The sequence below is a fragment of the Episyrphus balteatus genome, chromosome 1, assembly GCF_945859705.1.
Source record: "Episyrphus balteatus chromosome 1, idEpiBalt1.1, whole genome shotgun sequence".
In the NCBI taxonomy this organism is placed as follows: domain Eukaryota; kingdom Metazoa; phylum Arthropoda; class Insecta; order Diptera; family Syrphidae; genus Episyrphus; species Episyrphus balteatus.
In genome coordinates this window covers 110,508,915-110,523,479 of record NC_079134.1, presented here as the reverse complement: position 1 = coordinate 110,523,479, position 14,565 = coordinate 110,508,915, and the positions used below count along the sequence as shown (strand labels likewise).

Genomic DNA, 14,565 nt, shown 5'->3' with positions numbered 1-14,565 from the left:
AATAATGATTTTCTTGTTGTAAGATTTTTACATTATCAAAATCTGGCCTGTGGTCTTCCTCTAAACAATGCATAGCTAGCGCCGTTTTTTGTGAGTTACCGGTTCTCACATCTGATTTGTGTCCGGATATCCTGTTTTTAAGTTTTTGTTTCGATGTTCCAATATAAACTTTTGAACAAGTATTATTTCCACCTAAACAAGTAATCTGGTATACCACGTCCGATTTGTCTTCTTTTTTTGTTTCGTCTTTTAGTTTGGTAAACACATTTGTTTTTAGTGTATTGGAAGATTTGAAAGCTATTTTTATCCTTTCCTTATCTCTTATTGGAGCATTTGTTAGTCTTTCCGAAAGTTGTGGAACATATATAGAACTTCTATATATTCTTTGTTGACCACCATCAACATTTCCAGGTATTGTTCTTCCATTATTGTAATTTGCAATCAAAGATTTAGTAATTTGTATTGGAAATGAATTTGCCGAAAGTGTTTCTGAGATAATTTTTATGTTTTTTTGAATAAAAGAAGAGTCACTATTATCCAAAACTCTGTTTATAAAATTTTTAGCCGTGTTAATTATAATTTGCTTTGGGTGTTTTGAATTGAAATTAATAAGCCTTCCGGACGATGTTGGTTTTTTATACCAATCAAAAATGAAATGATTTTGATTTTTAATGACCAAAACATCTAAATATGGTAGTTTTCCATTTTCTTCAATTTCAACAGTAAACTGGATGTTTTGATGATAAGAGTTTAAAGCATGTAGTGTTGAATTTACATTGTTTATTTTGAGTATAGCAAATAGGTCATCAACATATTTTACAACAAATTTTGGTTTATCAGAAAGGTTTTTAATAACTTCTTCTAATAGATCTTCCATGATAATGTCTGCCAATATTGGTGATAAAGGACTCCCCATGGGAACACCTTGTTTTTGCTTATAAATTTGGTTGTTAAATTTTAAATAGTTATTATCCACGATGCAGAAACTTAAAATTTTAAGAAAGTTATCTTTTTCTATATTTGTATGTTCTTGAATATTGTTCCATTTTTTCTCTACAAACTCTAACGCCATTTGAACAGGAATATTAGTGAAAAGTGACTTGACGTCAAAAGATACCAAAACATCATTTTCTTCTAAATTGATGACACCCTTAATTTTGTCGATGAAATCTTTCGAATTTTTAACATTAAATTTAGAATTTTTTGTTAAATTTGATAATATTTTAACTAAGAACTTTGATAATTCATAGCAAGGAACACTGATTGATGCGCAAATCGGTCTTAATGGAATTCCATCTTTATGAATTTTTGGTAGTCCGTAGATTCTTGGACTATTTGCAGTGTATGTAGTTAGCTTCTTCTTTTCAAACTCATTAATTTTATTTTGACGAAAAAGATTTTTAACAAAATTATTATTAAGCGTTTGAAGTCTATTTGTTGGATCGCTATTAAGAATGGTATATGTATTTGTGTCAGATAGTAATCCATTCATTTTGTTAATATAATCAGTTTTTAATAAAGCAACCGTTACATTACTCTTATCTGCTGGTATAATGTATATTTCTGGGTGTTCTTTCAAGAATTTCTTGGTATCGAGATAAATTTTATTCAAAAACTTGTCAAAAGAATAAACTGTCGTGGATCTTAAATGGTCTTGCAAAATGTGGGTAAAACATGACCTTGAAAAATCTTGTTCATTTAGATCTTTTGTTTTAATTATTTCTTCTACATCTGCTATGATTTTAAAGAGTGGAAAATTCTTTTTGTTGAAAGGTAACGAAAATTTTTGACCCATTGAAAGGAGCCATTTGATGTCATCCGGAAATTGAATGTTGGTTTTATTAACGAACCAGTTATCGTTAATAACAATACCCATTTTATTTTTCATATTACTTTTCAATTTATCTAACTTTTTCTTTTGCGATTTTTTTGTGTTTAGGTTAATTTTATTTTGTGTTTTCTTTTGACTTTTTAAAAATTTGGTGCTTTCATTTTGAGTTAATGTGTTTGTAATAAAGTTTACCAAAGTACTTACCTATGTTTTTCTTTTGTTTTGAAATTTGAGATTGTTTTAATGAGATAGATAGCGAAAGTAGTTTGGAATTAAAAGTTTCTATACATGATAATAATTTTCTTCGAATACCTTTTTCTGATTGTTCGTTTGAAAAATCATACATTTGTATAATATTCTTCGTACTATTATGAAGAAAGTTTGGAACCAATCCAAATTCCCTGCATTTCAAAAGGAATATTAGGTTGTTCTTGTTTTTGATATTCGACACATTAAATCTGCTATATTTTTTTAGTTTATCTGTAGTATTTATTCCGTATTTCTCAGTGATATAAGTGTAAAATTCCATTCTTTTATTTCTTTTACGGCGAGCCCTCCGTTATATAAATTCTTTAACAAATTTGGTGACTTTTCTTATATATAAATAAATTCTTTTATTGTGGGCTTAAAGTCAATTTTATTCAATTTTTATATATTATATTTTTTGGCGCAACGTTTCAGGGATGGTTATCCCCTTCATCAGACCTTTAAATAAAAATATTTTAAATAAACAAGGGAACAGCTTGTTTTTGCTTATAAATTTGGTTGTTAAATTTTAAATAGTTATTATCCACGATGCAGAAACTTAAAATTTTAAGAAAGTTATCTTTTTCTATATTTGTATGTTCTTGAATATTGTTCCATTTTTTCTCTACAAACTCTAACGCCATTTGAACAGGAATATTAGTGAAAAGTGACTTGACGTCAAAAGATACCAAAACATCATTTTCTTCTAAATTGATGACACCCTTAATTTTGTCGATGAAATCGTCCGGAAGGCTTATAAATTTCAATTCAAAACACCCAAAGCAAATTATAATTAACACGGCTAAAAATTTTATAAACAGAGTTTTGGATAATAGTGACTCTTCTTTTATTCAAAAAAACATAAAAATTATCTCAGAAACACTTTCGGCAAATTCATTTCCAATACAAATTACTAAATCTTTGATTGCAAATTACAATAATGGAAGAACAATACCTGGAAATGTTGATGGTGGTCAACAAAGAATATATAGTAGTTCTATATATGTTCCACAACTTTCGGAAAGACTAACAAATGCTCCAATAAGAGATAAGGAAAGGATAAAAATAGCTTTCAAATCTTCCAATACACTAAAAACAAATGTGTTTACCAAACTAAAAGACGAAACAAAAAAAGAAGACAAATCGGACGTGGTATACCAGATTATTTGTTTAGGTGGAAATAATACTTGTTCAAAAGTTTATATTGGAACATCGAAACAAAAACTTAAAAACAGGATATCCGGACACAAATCAGATGTGAGAACCGGTAACTTACAAAAAACGGCGCTAGCTATGCATTGTTTAGAGGAAGACCACAGGCCAGATTTTTATAATGTAAAAATCTTACAACAAGAAAATCATTATTCTAAACGTATGCTATTAGAAATGCTGCACATTCAAAATAGGCCAGTCATTATATACATTTGGAAATGCAAAATGACCGAGAAAGCTAAATTTTGGATATGTTGTAGAGGATGCTTAAAAAAGCTTAACTTGAAGTTTTCGACCAAGATTTCCTATGAGCTTTTTCCGCCAGTTTGAAAAAAAGGTTTTTTGACAATAACTCGGCTATCTGACGAGATGCGAAAATTTTACAAGGAGCTTTTTTGTAGCTTTTAACTAGTTCTACAATTCATGCATACACATTTTTTGTGTATCATGAACCGTTTTCGAGATATCGATTAAAAAATTCAAAAATTTAGGACATGCAATTTGTTTTTTGACATAATCTATTTTTGGGTGATGAATATCGAAAAAATTATTAACATAAAAATTGTAGCCCACATTCAGACCTACTATGCCGTATTATTATATTTTTTTTTTGACAAAAATTACGACTTCCAGCCGGCCGCAAAGTCGTTTAGTCCGCTCCCACCGCCAAGCAAGCCGCCCGTTCCGTTGTAAAAAAAACAATCATTCATGTTTTTTTTTAATGTTTATATCATTATATCAGTAACACATACATACAAATGTATGTATTTATTTAATAAATAATGAGAAGAAGATGGTAATGGTTTTTTTGTTACCCCAATTTTATTAACCCAAATTTTGTAAATACAGTATACCGGCTTTTTGTGCATTTTGTAATTTGCTTCAATCTCAATATTATTTAGTTCATCAAAATTGCAATTAGATCAGTGCCAATAATTTTTGAAAATAAAAAAATTATTAGCAGCATATAGGTGGTTGTAAAATTTAGGATAAATGGTATATGAAAGCGGAAAAATAAATTGCCCACAAACTAATTGGTGGAAAAGGGTGGGTGGGCGAAAAAGTGTTGGTGTCGAAAATCTTGGTTTTTTACGATTTCTGTCAAAAGTAGACCTCCTATCAACAAAAGTTAAATGCAAACGTTGTGGGTAATAAAATGTCATAACTTTTACTAAAACCATTTTATTTATATAATCTCAAAAATATTGAAAAAATGCAAAAAATACGATTTTTTATTTTTTATTTTTATCTTTTACCAAAATGGTTTGATTGTAACAAATCTTGGTTAAAAATTACTTTGTTATGTTTTCTATGTATTTTAAATGTTTTTTGAGCAAAAAGTTAATTTTTTGATTTTTGACGAATTTAATTTGATAAAATAGCCTATTTGTCAATCCAAAAAGTTTTTGATTTTTGAAAAGCTTGGAATGTAGTTACTTATATTAAAACCTTTTATTTAAGATTGTATGGAAAAACTATACTCTTGATTTAGAAAATATTGAGAAAAATTGAAATAAAAAACGATTTTTAAGATCGATTTAAGATAGAAACCAAATTATACATTTCTAATGGCCTTTGACCTTCTTAAATTCAATCTAGCATTAGAATAGCTCTAACGTGCAAAGTTGTTGAGATATTGAATTTTGAACGTTCAAAACACTATTTTTGTGATGTATACTTTGATTTCTATAAAAAAAAAACTTTTTGACTAGTGAAATCGAACAAGGCATTCACCCGCCCCCTTTCCACCAATTAGTTTGTGGGCAATTTATTTTTCCGCTTTCATATACCATTTATCCTAAATGCTGCTAATAATTTTTTTATTTTCAAAAATTATTGGCACTGATCTAATTGCAATTTTGATGAACTAAATAATATTGAGATTGAAGCAAATTACAAAATGCACAAAAAGCCGGTATACTGTATTTACAAAATTTGGGTTAATAAAATTGGGGTAACAAAAAAACCATTACCATCTTCTTCTCATTATTTATTAAATAAATACATACATTTGTATGTATGTGTTACTGATATAATGATATAAACATTAAAAAAAAACATGAATGATTGTTTTTTTTACAACCGAACGGGCGGCTTGCGGACTAAACGACTTTGCGGCCGGCTGGAAGTCGTAATTTTTGTCCAAAAAATAAATATAAAAATACGACATAGTAGGTCTGAATGTGGGCTACAATTTTTATGTTAATAATTTTTTCGATATTCATCACCCAAAAATAGATTATGTCAAAAAACAAATTGCATGTCCTAAATTTTTGAATTTTTTAATCGATATCTCGAAAACGGTTCATGATACACAAAAAATGTGTATGCATGAATTGTAGAACTCGTTAAAAGCTACAAAAAAGCTCCTTGTAAAATTTTCGCATCTCGTCATATAGCCGAGTTATTGTCAAAAAACCAATTTTATCCTTTTTTTCAAAATGGCGGAAAAAGCTCATAGGAAATCTTGGTCGAAAACTTCAAGTTAAGCTTTTTTAAGCATCCTCTACAACATATCCAAAATTTAGCTTTCTCGGTCATTTTGCATTTCTAAGCCGTTTTTTCCGACATAATGACTGGCCTAAAAGAATGAAAATGTTGTCAACAGAAGATCGGACTGCGATGGTCTTAGTATTATATATAGTCATTTAGCTAAAAGTTAAATTACCTTACTTATGTATTTTTACTACTAAATTTTGAGTTTGTTTTCATTTTAAATATTTTGCTTATTTTGTAAAAATCATAAATAATTTTGTTTTTCATCAAATATTGTTTATATTTTGTAAGTTTTCCAACTTTGTAATTTATAAATATTTTATTAATTATTTAAAATATTTTTATTTAAAGGCCTGATGAAGGGGATAACCATCCCTGAAACGTTGCGCCAAAAAATATAATATATAAAAATTGAATAAAATTGACTTTAAGCCCACAATAAAAGAATTTATTTAAGCTTGTTTAAGTTTATCGTTTTGTCCAGTGCGGTCCACCAAACTACCATCCCATATGTAAGTATTGGTCTTATGACCGATGTGTACAGCCAGTGTGCAATGTTAGGAGAAAATCCCCATTTGCCACCAATGGCTTTTTTGCATGAAAAGAGTGCCACATTGGCTTTTTTAACTCTTTCTTCAATATTGAGCTTCCAGGTCAGTTTTTTATCAAAAATGAGTCCTAGGTATTTAGCTTGATCGGATAGAGTAAGTGTTACCTCTTTAATTGTAGGGAGTTTGAAGTCTGGAATCTTGTATTTCCTCGTGAAAAGGACAAGATCCGTTTTGTGGAATTAATATCCAATCCACATCCTCTAGCCCAGTGAATTAGCTTGTTTAAAACTGTTTGTAGAAGTTCTGCAAGTGTCTGTGGGTATTTGCCCGATACGGCAATTGCCACATCATCCGCGTAGGCGATAACCTTAAAACCTTCTCCCTCTAGGTCTAGCAGCAGTTCGTTGACTACTAAGTTCCATAGGAGAGGCGATAAGACCCCTCCTTGAGGGGTCCCTCTGTTGGCTGCTCTACGGGTTTTGAAGTTTCTCAACTCTGAACTGATAATCCTGCTACTAAGCATGATTTCTATCATGTTCTTAAGCGGGTCTTCTATTTTGAGATTGTCAAGAGCATTCATGATTGCTGAGTTCCTGACATTATTGAAAGCACCCTCTATGTCTAAAAAGGCGATAAGAGTGTACTCTTTGTAGTGTAGAGAGTATTCAATGGTGCTTACCAGAGAATGGAGAGCAGTTTCCACCGATTTCCCTTTAGTGTAGGCATGTTGTGCCTTAGAGATCAGACATGGTTCAATTTCCTGTCTTAGATGGATATCTATCATTCTTTCTAGAGTTTTAAGCAGAAAGGATGATAGACTAATAGGTCTTAAATCTTTTGGAGTGACATGAGAGCATTTTCCCGCCTTTGGTATAAAAACCACCTTTGCTTCTCTCCAGGCCTTTGGAATATACGAGAAGCTTATGCAGCTTATCATTATAATTTCCAACTTTCGTAGTATGATATCTGAGACGTGTTGTAATTCAGCGGGTATGATACCATCTGGCCCAGGTGATTTGTATGGATGGAAGCTATTTATTGCCCATATTAGTCTATCCTTTAAAATAAGATCTTTGCTAATTTGATAAAATTGGTTGGGTCGGTGACCAATGTCACTTATTGAGTTCGAGCTACCAGGGAAATGAGTGTCTAGTAGCAAGTTTAGCGATTCCTCATAGGAGCTAGTCCAATCGCCATTTGAGTCTTTTAGGGAGCTCGGCATGGTTGGATTAGTTGAAAGGATTTTTCTGAGTCTAGATGCCTCAGAGGAATCTTCAATATCGTGCCCTTAATAATGAATAGTTTGGATGAAGAAAAAAGCTTAGTTTGATTTAAAGAAACTTTGTGAAATTTCTCAGTCTTTCATTAACTTTTGGAGGAGTATCTACCACGTGTTTTCGTGTTTTCTGTATTTCTGATCTTATTTTTGACCATCGGTATGTAAGCTATTTGTGAACCTAATAGAAAAGTTTTTTTGATGGTGAATCCATATTTTGATAGAACTATGCTCAAAGTTTAGTTAATTAAAACCAGCTTTGTAAAAAAATAGTATTAATTTTATTGAAAAAAAGCAAAACACTTATGAGGCTCCTTCGGGGCACCTTTGACTTTTGCAATGTGGGCACAAAATTTTACTTTGATTTAGGGGAATTATATATTAAATAAATTATTTAAAAATAAATCGACATAGATTAATTTTGATTAAGATTTAAATGAAGGGATTTTTTTAAATATTTTATGGTTTTGTTTCTTCTTATTAGAAAATGAATTTTTTGATTTATTTTTTTCGTTATATTGTTTAGTAGATTGTTTATAACCAAAAATTTATTTATTTTTCTAATCAAACAATAGACGAGCAAGATCCGCTGATAGTTTTAAAAATATAATGCACACGATGTCCCGGTCCCGGGGCACTTTTGACAAAATGACTTTTTTTAGAAAACATTATTTTTTTAATGTTGAAATGTTGTAAAACAAAAAAATTTACTCTTAGTATAATCTTGAATAGTCAATAAATCAAATACAAAACAAAATATTGGAATACATTAACAGTTTTCGAAAATACAGACTTTTAAGAACTAAATGTCAAATTTACCCCCTTCTCCCCTAAGTTTATTTCAAAATTCTTAGAAAACAAATTAATGGCATAAATAAAAATAAAAAATATTTTAACTAGCTGTAACTTTATACCTACTACAATTCTATACATGAAGAAAAAAAAACTTTTAAAGATTAAAGTCCATTAAACAATTTCTTAAAATTCTTTTTCAATAAATCTATTTTATTCTATAGTGTGATATGCGGTTTAGGGAGTAGTTTCAAACTGTTCATGCAAACTGTTCTTTACAACTATGCAGCTCTTTATGTGGAAGCTAGGTATCAGAAATGCTTATTTTTTAGGAACACCTTGAAAGCATGGCATCGAATTATTTATACGAATCAGGAGATTTCCTCTAAAATAGCATTTAATCGTTAGTGCAAATTTAGAATATTTTACTATAAATGCATATTTTAGCACTTTCCCAAAATTTGCCAAAAATAACTCAATTGCACGCTTGAAATTTTGGACCAAGCAAACATAAACAGTTCCAAAAAGTTACATCTTTGAACTCGGAAATGGTTTCTATATAGAAGTAAGGTAAAATGTTTTTTTTTTCATAATTTTAAAGAAATATTGATATTTTATAAAATTATGAGGTTTTAAGGATCATTATATTATATTTGAAGCGGATATTTTGCGTTTTTGAGTATATGAAAATCCTATCTAAGGCTAGGCGCACACATGCGATTTTCAGTCGTTGCTACTTAAAAATCGCAGTTGCAACATAAAATTACCGTGCACACACTTGCGACTAAAAAATCGCGCGACTATTTTTTATTGCAAGAAAAAACATTATGTTTGGTCGAAAAAAGTTGACCGTTTATCGATAAAAAAAAATGCATCATCTCAAGATCAAAAGAGCCAGGAGATACTCACTGTTCAAATATAATGATCAAATGACCGCAAAGAAAACAATCACGAAATCCTTTCGTAATGAAACATTTCACACAAATGGTATCTACGATCGGATTTTATGATAAGGTGAATTCATGAAACGGTGTAAGCTCTGGTAAAAGTGGTAAAGTGATAAATGTCTCAAAATTTGGTAAAGGTTTGACAGCTTGTTTACCAGATTAGAAATAGAAATAGATTCTCTGCAATGTGTTTGTTTGTATCTTATTTTATGCCCCACGAGTACCATTATTTCACCAAAGCATTGTCTACTCATTCTATAGTACTGGGTAAATTTCTGAGGGTGTTCTCTTAAATTTTTATGAATTTTATGGAATTGTCAATTTAAATTTCCAATCGTTTATAAAAAAGAGCCTCTATACAAAAGTTTCTAGTAATATCCATTATTGTACTTAAAATAATTGTTCCAAGTGTCACACTTGCGGGCAGGTGCATTTTATTCTGTATAATATATCCTTATGTGCAGCAAAAAAAAATCGCGAAAAATAGAACCGGATCCATTTTTTTAAACTTTGCGATTATAAAATCGCAAGTCTGTGCGCTCTCATTTAAAATAATGTGTTTCATTTCTTGCGTCTAAAAAATCGAGTGGTTGAAAATCGCATGTGTGCGCATGATTTGGCCTCTTTGCGACTGCTACTTTTTAGTCGTTTCTGATTTAGTCGCAAGTGTGTGCATAACTATACTGGTCCATTTGTTCCATTTTAATTTGCGACAATCGTGTCGCCAAAAAAATGGGACAATTTTCAACTTTTTAATCGCGGCTATTTTTTTGAAGCATGTGTGTTTACCGACATTGAAATCCGTGTGATCCATTTTTGCGACTGAATAATCGTGCGACTAAAATCGCATGTGTGTGCCTAGCCTAAATGTGGAACTTAAATATTTGTATTTTAGGAGCAAATGGGTCTACAGAAGATGATTTCTTGATTACACATGTACAATTATTTAAGAATAACTTTCTTTTTTAAAGGGTCTCTCTTGGCCAGCTATGCAACTTAAACTTTTTGTTTCGCCAATTTACTTTTTAAAAAGAAATACAAATTAAACACAACACTTTAGATTCTTGGTCTTTATTCTTCAGCTCTTCAATTACAACTGCTCTTATTAGAAGATACATATTTTTAATTTTACTTTACTTTTGGGTTTACTTTACTTTTGGGGTTTATGGTTACGAGCAAAACCGTTTAGGTTTGCATTTTTGCAATTTAAGTTCATTGCATCGTGGGAACGGAAATTATGAGAAATTTGACTACTGCGAAAATATGGATATGGGTGAGGTGATTGTGGAATTTGTGGGATACGTAACCTCTCCCCCCTTTACATTAAAATTCTCCTGAATTTTTGGAGTTTCTTTTTCTTTAATTAGCAAAATAACTTTTTTATATTTTTTAAACATATTTACAAATATTAAAAGTAAAATACAAATAATTATTATAGTTGTTGTTCCAATGACATAATGTATGTTTTTATGCAATTTTAATTGTTTTATTGGTTTTAAATTTACAACATTTTTAAGAATGATCTCTTCAAAATTTAATTGTTTAGTAAAATTATAATTTTCTGTTTCATCATAATAAAATCTTTCAACAAAATACATATTTTTATTTGTTATAGTTTCGTTAAAAATATAAATGCTACAGTTATTAATAGTTATTAAATAATTTCCTTCTAATTTGATTTTTCTATCATCGCATTTATTTACAATATTTTCATTTTTTAAGTTTTTACATATTATTGTACTTTCATCAATTCTTTTTATTTCACTGTTATAATTTTCTTTTAGTGTACAATTTTTATTTGTAATACAGTTATTGACAACAATCAAATCTTTTTTATATTGAACATCATTTTGATAATGGTACATGGTTTTATTTAATTCAATGAAATAGTATTCTTGGATTTGGATTTCTAAATTTTGTTTATTTGGAACAGGCATTATTAGTTTCAAATCAATTTGTTCATAATTATTAGGAATTTTGATTGCTATAACTACAGTTTCATTATTATATTTTAGTGTTCCTACTTTAATATTTTTAAGTTTTAATATATCAAGTTTAGTGTCAGTTAGTTCTGCTAAAGTTAATAAACTAGGGTGGATTAATCCATGTTTTATAAGAGCTATATTATCTATTATCTGATTTATTTTTTCTTCTAACATATTGAGTTTTAAAATCTGATCTAATTTAATTTGTTTTAAAATGAATTGTTTTTCATTTTCTTTAAGTTCTGAAAAGGATTTAGATAAATCTATCCTATCTGTTTCTATTATTTCTTTGAAATGTTTTATACTTTCGTTGAAACTTTGATTTATTTCTATTTGTTTATTTACTACATTGATCGTGTTTTCATTGTTGGTTTCTAATTCCGTAACGTGTTCTAGTATATTTTGTCTATCCTCATCGTCCATTACACCAAAAAGATAGTTGCTAGCTTTCCCTATGACATTTAATAAACCTCTTTTCTGTCGCGTATTTAATGGATTTGGTCCTATTGTCCTAACTTTTGCTTTGATGGTTTCGATTTGCTTCCTTATTATGGGGTCATTCTGGAGCTTTAAGAACTGTATGTTTCTTTCTACTGCGTCAATGGTATGTCTTAAGTCCTGTATATTTATTAAGTGTAGTATTATTTTAGTGTCTTGTACAATTTCCGTTTTACCCATGTTAATAATGGAGTATCCGTTTTCGTTTGTTATTGTGTCAATTGTTAATGTGGGTGTCGTTACTGGTATTAGAATTAGAAATAGAAATGGCAAGATCATCTGCAAATAAACGAGGTCGTTTGATGTTAATTGGATGTTCTCTTTCTAATTTCTTAATCCTATATCTAGGTTCATTTTTAAAATAATTTCGTTTATAATTTTTTACTGGTATGACTTGCCTATTTTCACTATATTCTTCCCTGTTTTTATTAAGCCTTGCTATTCTCTTTTCTTTTTCTTTTATAATGTGATTTCTTAAAATGGCTATGTCAGCGAACATTGCTTCTTCTGGGGACATTCTAATAGTAGAATGGTATCTATTGTTATAGTTATTAACTGCTCTATGGACTTTTTGTAATAAAGTAAGGTTTAAATTCCGCATAGTTACCAACTTTTCCTGTAATGTTGAATGGAATCTTTCAACATCACTATTACCTGTATGGGTATTGGGTTTTGTTAAATGAAGATGAACTTCTTGTTGGTTAAAGAATTCTAGTACATTTTCAGAGTTGAATTCATTATCAGAAATGACTTTAGAAGGTTTTCCGAATTTTGAAAAATGTTCTTCAAGAGTTTCTATTTTTTTAACCCAGTTTCGATTAGGAAGATAATACGCGTACGCTTTTTTGGTTAATTTATCTATTAAGGTTAAAAACGGTTGTTTCATGAAATAATATATGTCTAAATGCAAAATTTCGTTTGGTCTACTTGGGGTTTCGCTTAACTGAAATTTTTTCTTTATGGGTTTCCTTTCGTATTTGGTTTCTAGACATGTTCTACAATTGTTTATTATTTTTGATATCTCTTTAACTAGTTTTGGGAAATATATTTTATTTTTTAAACTATGGTATGTCTCAACGATTCCACTGTGGAGACTTTCTTTGGTGTGGTACAATGAAATTTGTTTTTGGGCTTCTTCTAAATTACCTATTTCTTGTGCTCTCATTGTTGCTTTTATAAATTTAATCTGATTGTTATGACTAAATAACTTTATTAACAATTGTTGTATTTTGTTGTATTCGTGATATGTTAATTCAGTGTATATTCCTATTATACCTGTCTTAATGAATCTTCGTAAAACGTCTGTCCAATATTCTTCTCCTTTTGTCATATCAATATAAATAATTCTTCTTCCATATAAAATTTCTATTTCCTTATCTACATTGTTTGTTAAAATTAATTGAGTTTTATATATATTTACTATTGATTCTTTTATCGGGATATGATTAAGCTGTTCTTCTTCTACTGAGTGTACTGTTGCATTATCTGATAAATTATTAACGGTCTCTTCTATGTCCTCTTTACATTTTTTATTATCCTCCTCAGGGATTCTACTTAGAAAATCTGCAATTGTATTTAATTTGCCTTTTTGATACTCAATATCATATTTATATTCTTGTAATTTTAATAACCATCTTTGGGTTCTCTGACTAAATTCTTTTCCGGTGTATTTTTTATTTAAGTATTTAATAGGTAAGTGATCAGTAACTATTTTAAATCTTCTTCCCCAGACGTAAGGTCTATAATATGAAACTGCCCAGATAATTGCTAGAAATTCTTTATCGGTTACGGAGTATCTTTTTTCATGATCGTTAAGAGTTCTTGACGCGTAACAAACAGGTTGACCTTCCTGCATCAAAACTGCTCCTACTGCATAATTACTTGCGTCAGTAAAAAGTGTGAAAGGTTTTTCAAAGTTGGGAAATTTAAGTATGGGATGTTTTATAATATTTGATTTAAGTGTTTCAAACGCTTGAATATACTCAGGATCATTAAGGTTTATTTTTGCTCCTTTTTTCAGATACTTCACCATTGGGTATGCAATTTTTGAATAGTCTTTAACAAATTTCCTATAATACCCTGTAGTGCCTAGGAACGACTTAATTTGTCTTTGTGTTTTTGGTAATTGATAATCTTTTATACATTGAATTTTATTTGGATTCGGTTTCATTCCCTCTGCTGTTAATACGTGTCCTAAGAATTCAGTATTTCTTTTCATAAACGAACATTTGTCAAATTGGATTTTAAGATTATGTTCAGCTAGTTTCTTGAAAATTAAGGTCAAGGATTGCATGTGTTCTTTAAGACTCGTTGAAAAAATTAGAATGTCGTCTAGATAGACGACACAAATTTTGTTAATATAGTCTCTTAATATATTGTTCATCATCCTTTGAAATGTCGCCGGTGCATTTTTCAATCCAAATGGCATTCTAAGATATTCATAGAGGCCATTGGGTGTCACAAATGCGGTTTTTGGGATATCGGCGGGATGAACTTTAATTTGATGATAGCCTTTTGCAAGGTCAATTGACGAAAAATACTGTGCCCTTCCTAATTTATCAAGGATGCTATCGATGTTCGGGAGTGGATATTTATCATCGACAGTGATCTCGTTCAGTTTTCTATAATCTACACAAATTCGAAATTTTCTTTGTCCTGAATTATCTTGTTTCTTTGCCACTACTACAATAGGCGATGCGTACCTGCTATTTGATTTTCTTATAATTCCCTG

The 14,565-nt window shown here is 29.8% G+C and overlaps 1 protein-coding gene across 2 annotated transcripts in view; it reads left to right on the top strand.

Moving 5' to 3' along the window:
• Window positions 1-14,565, top strand: part of LOC129907826 (sialin) — a 62,996-nt gene that overhangs the window by 14,853 nt on the left and 33,578 nt on the right. For both annotated transcript variants that reach the window (XR_008771182.1, XM_055984204.1), the window contains exon 4: window positions 10,323-10,345. Coding sequence is in view for 1 of the 2 variants with exons in the window: in XM_055984204.1 (XP_055840179.1) it covers window positions 10,323-10,345 (23 nt within the window). In the remaining variant the exon portion in view is untranslated. The remainder of the gene's footprint in view (window positions 1-10,322; window positions 10,346-14,565) is intronic.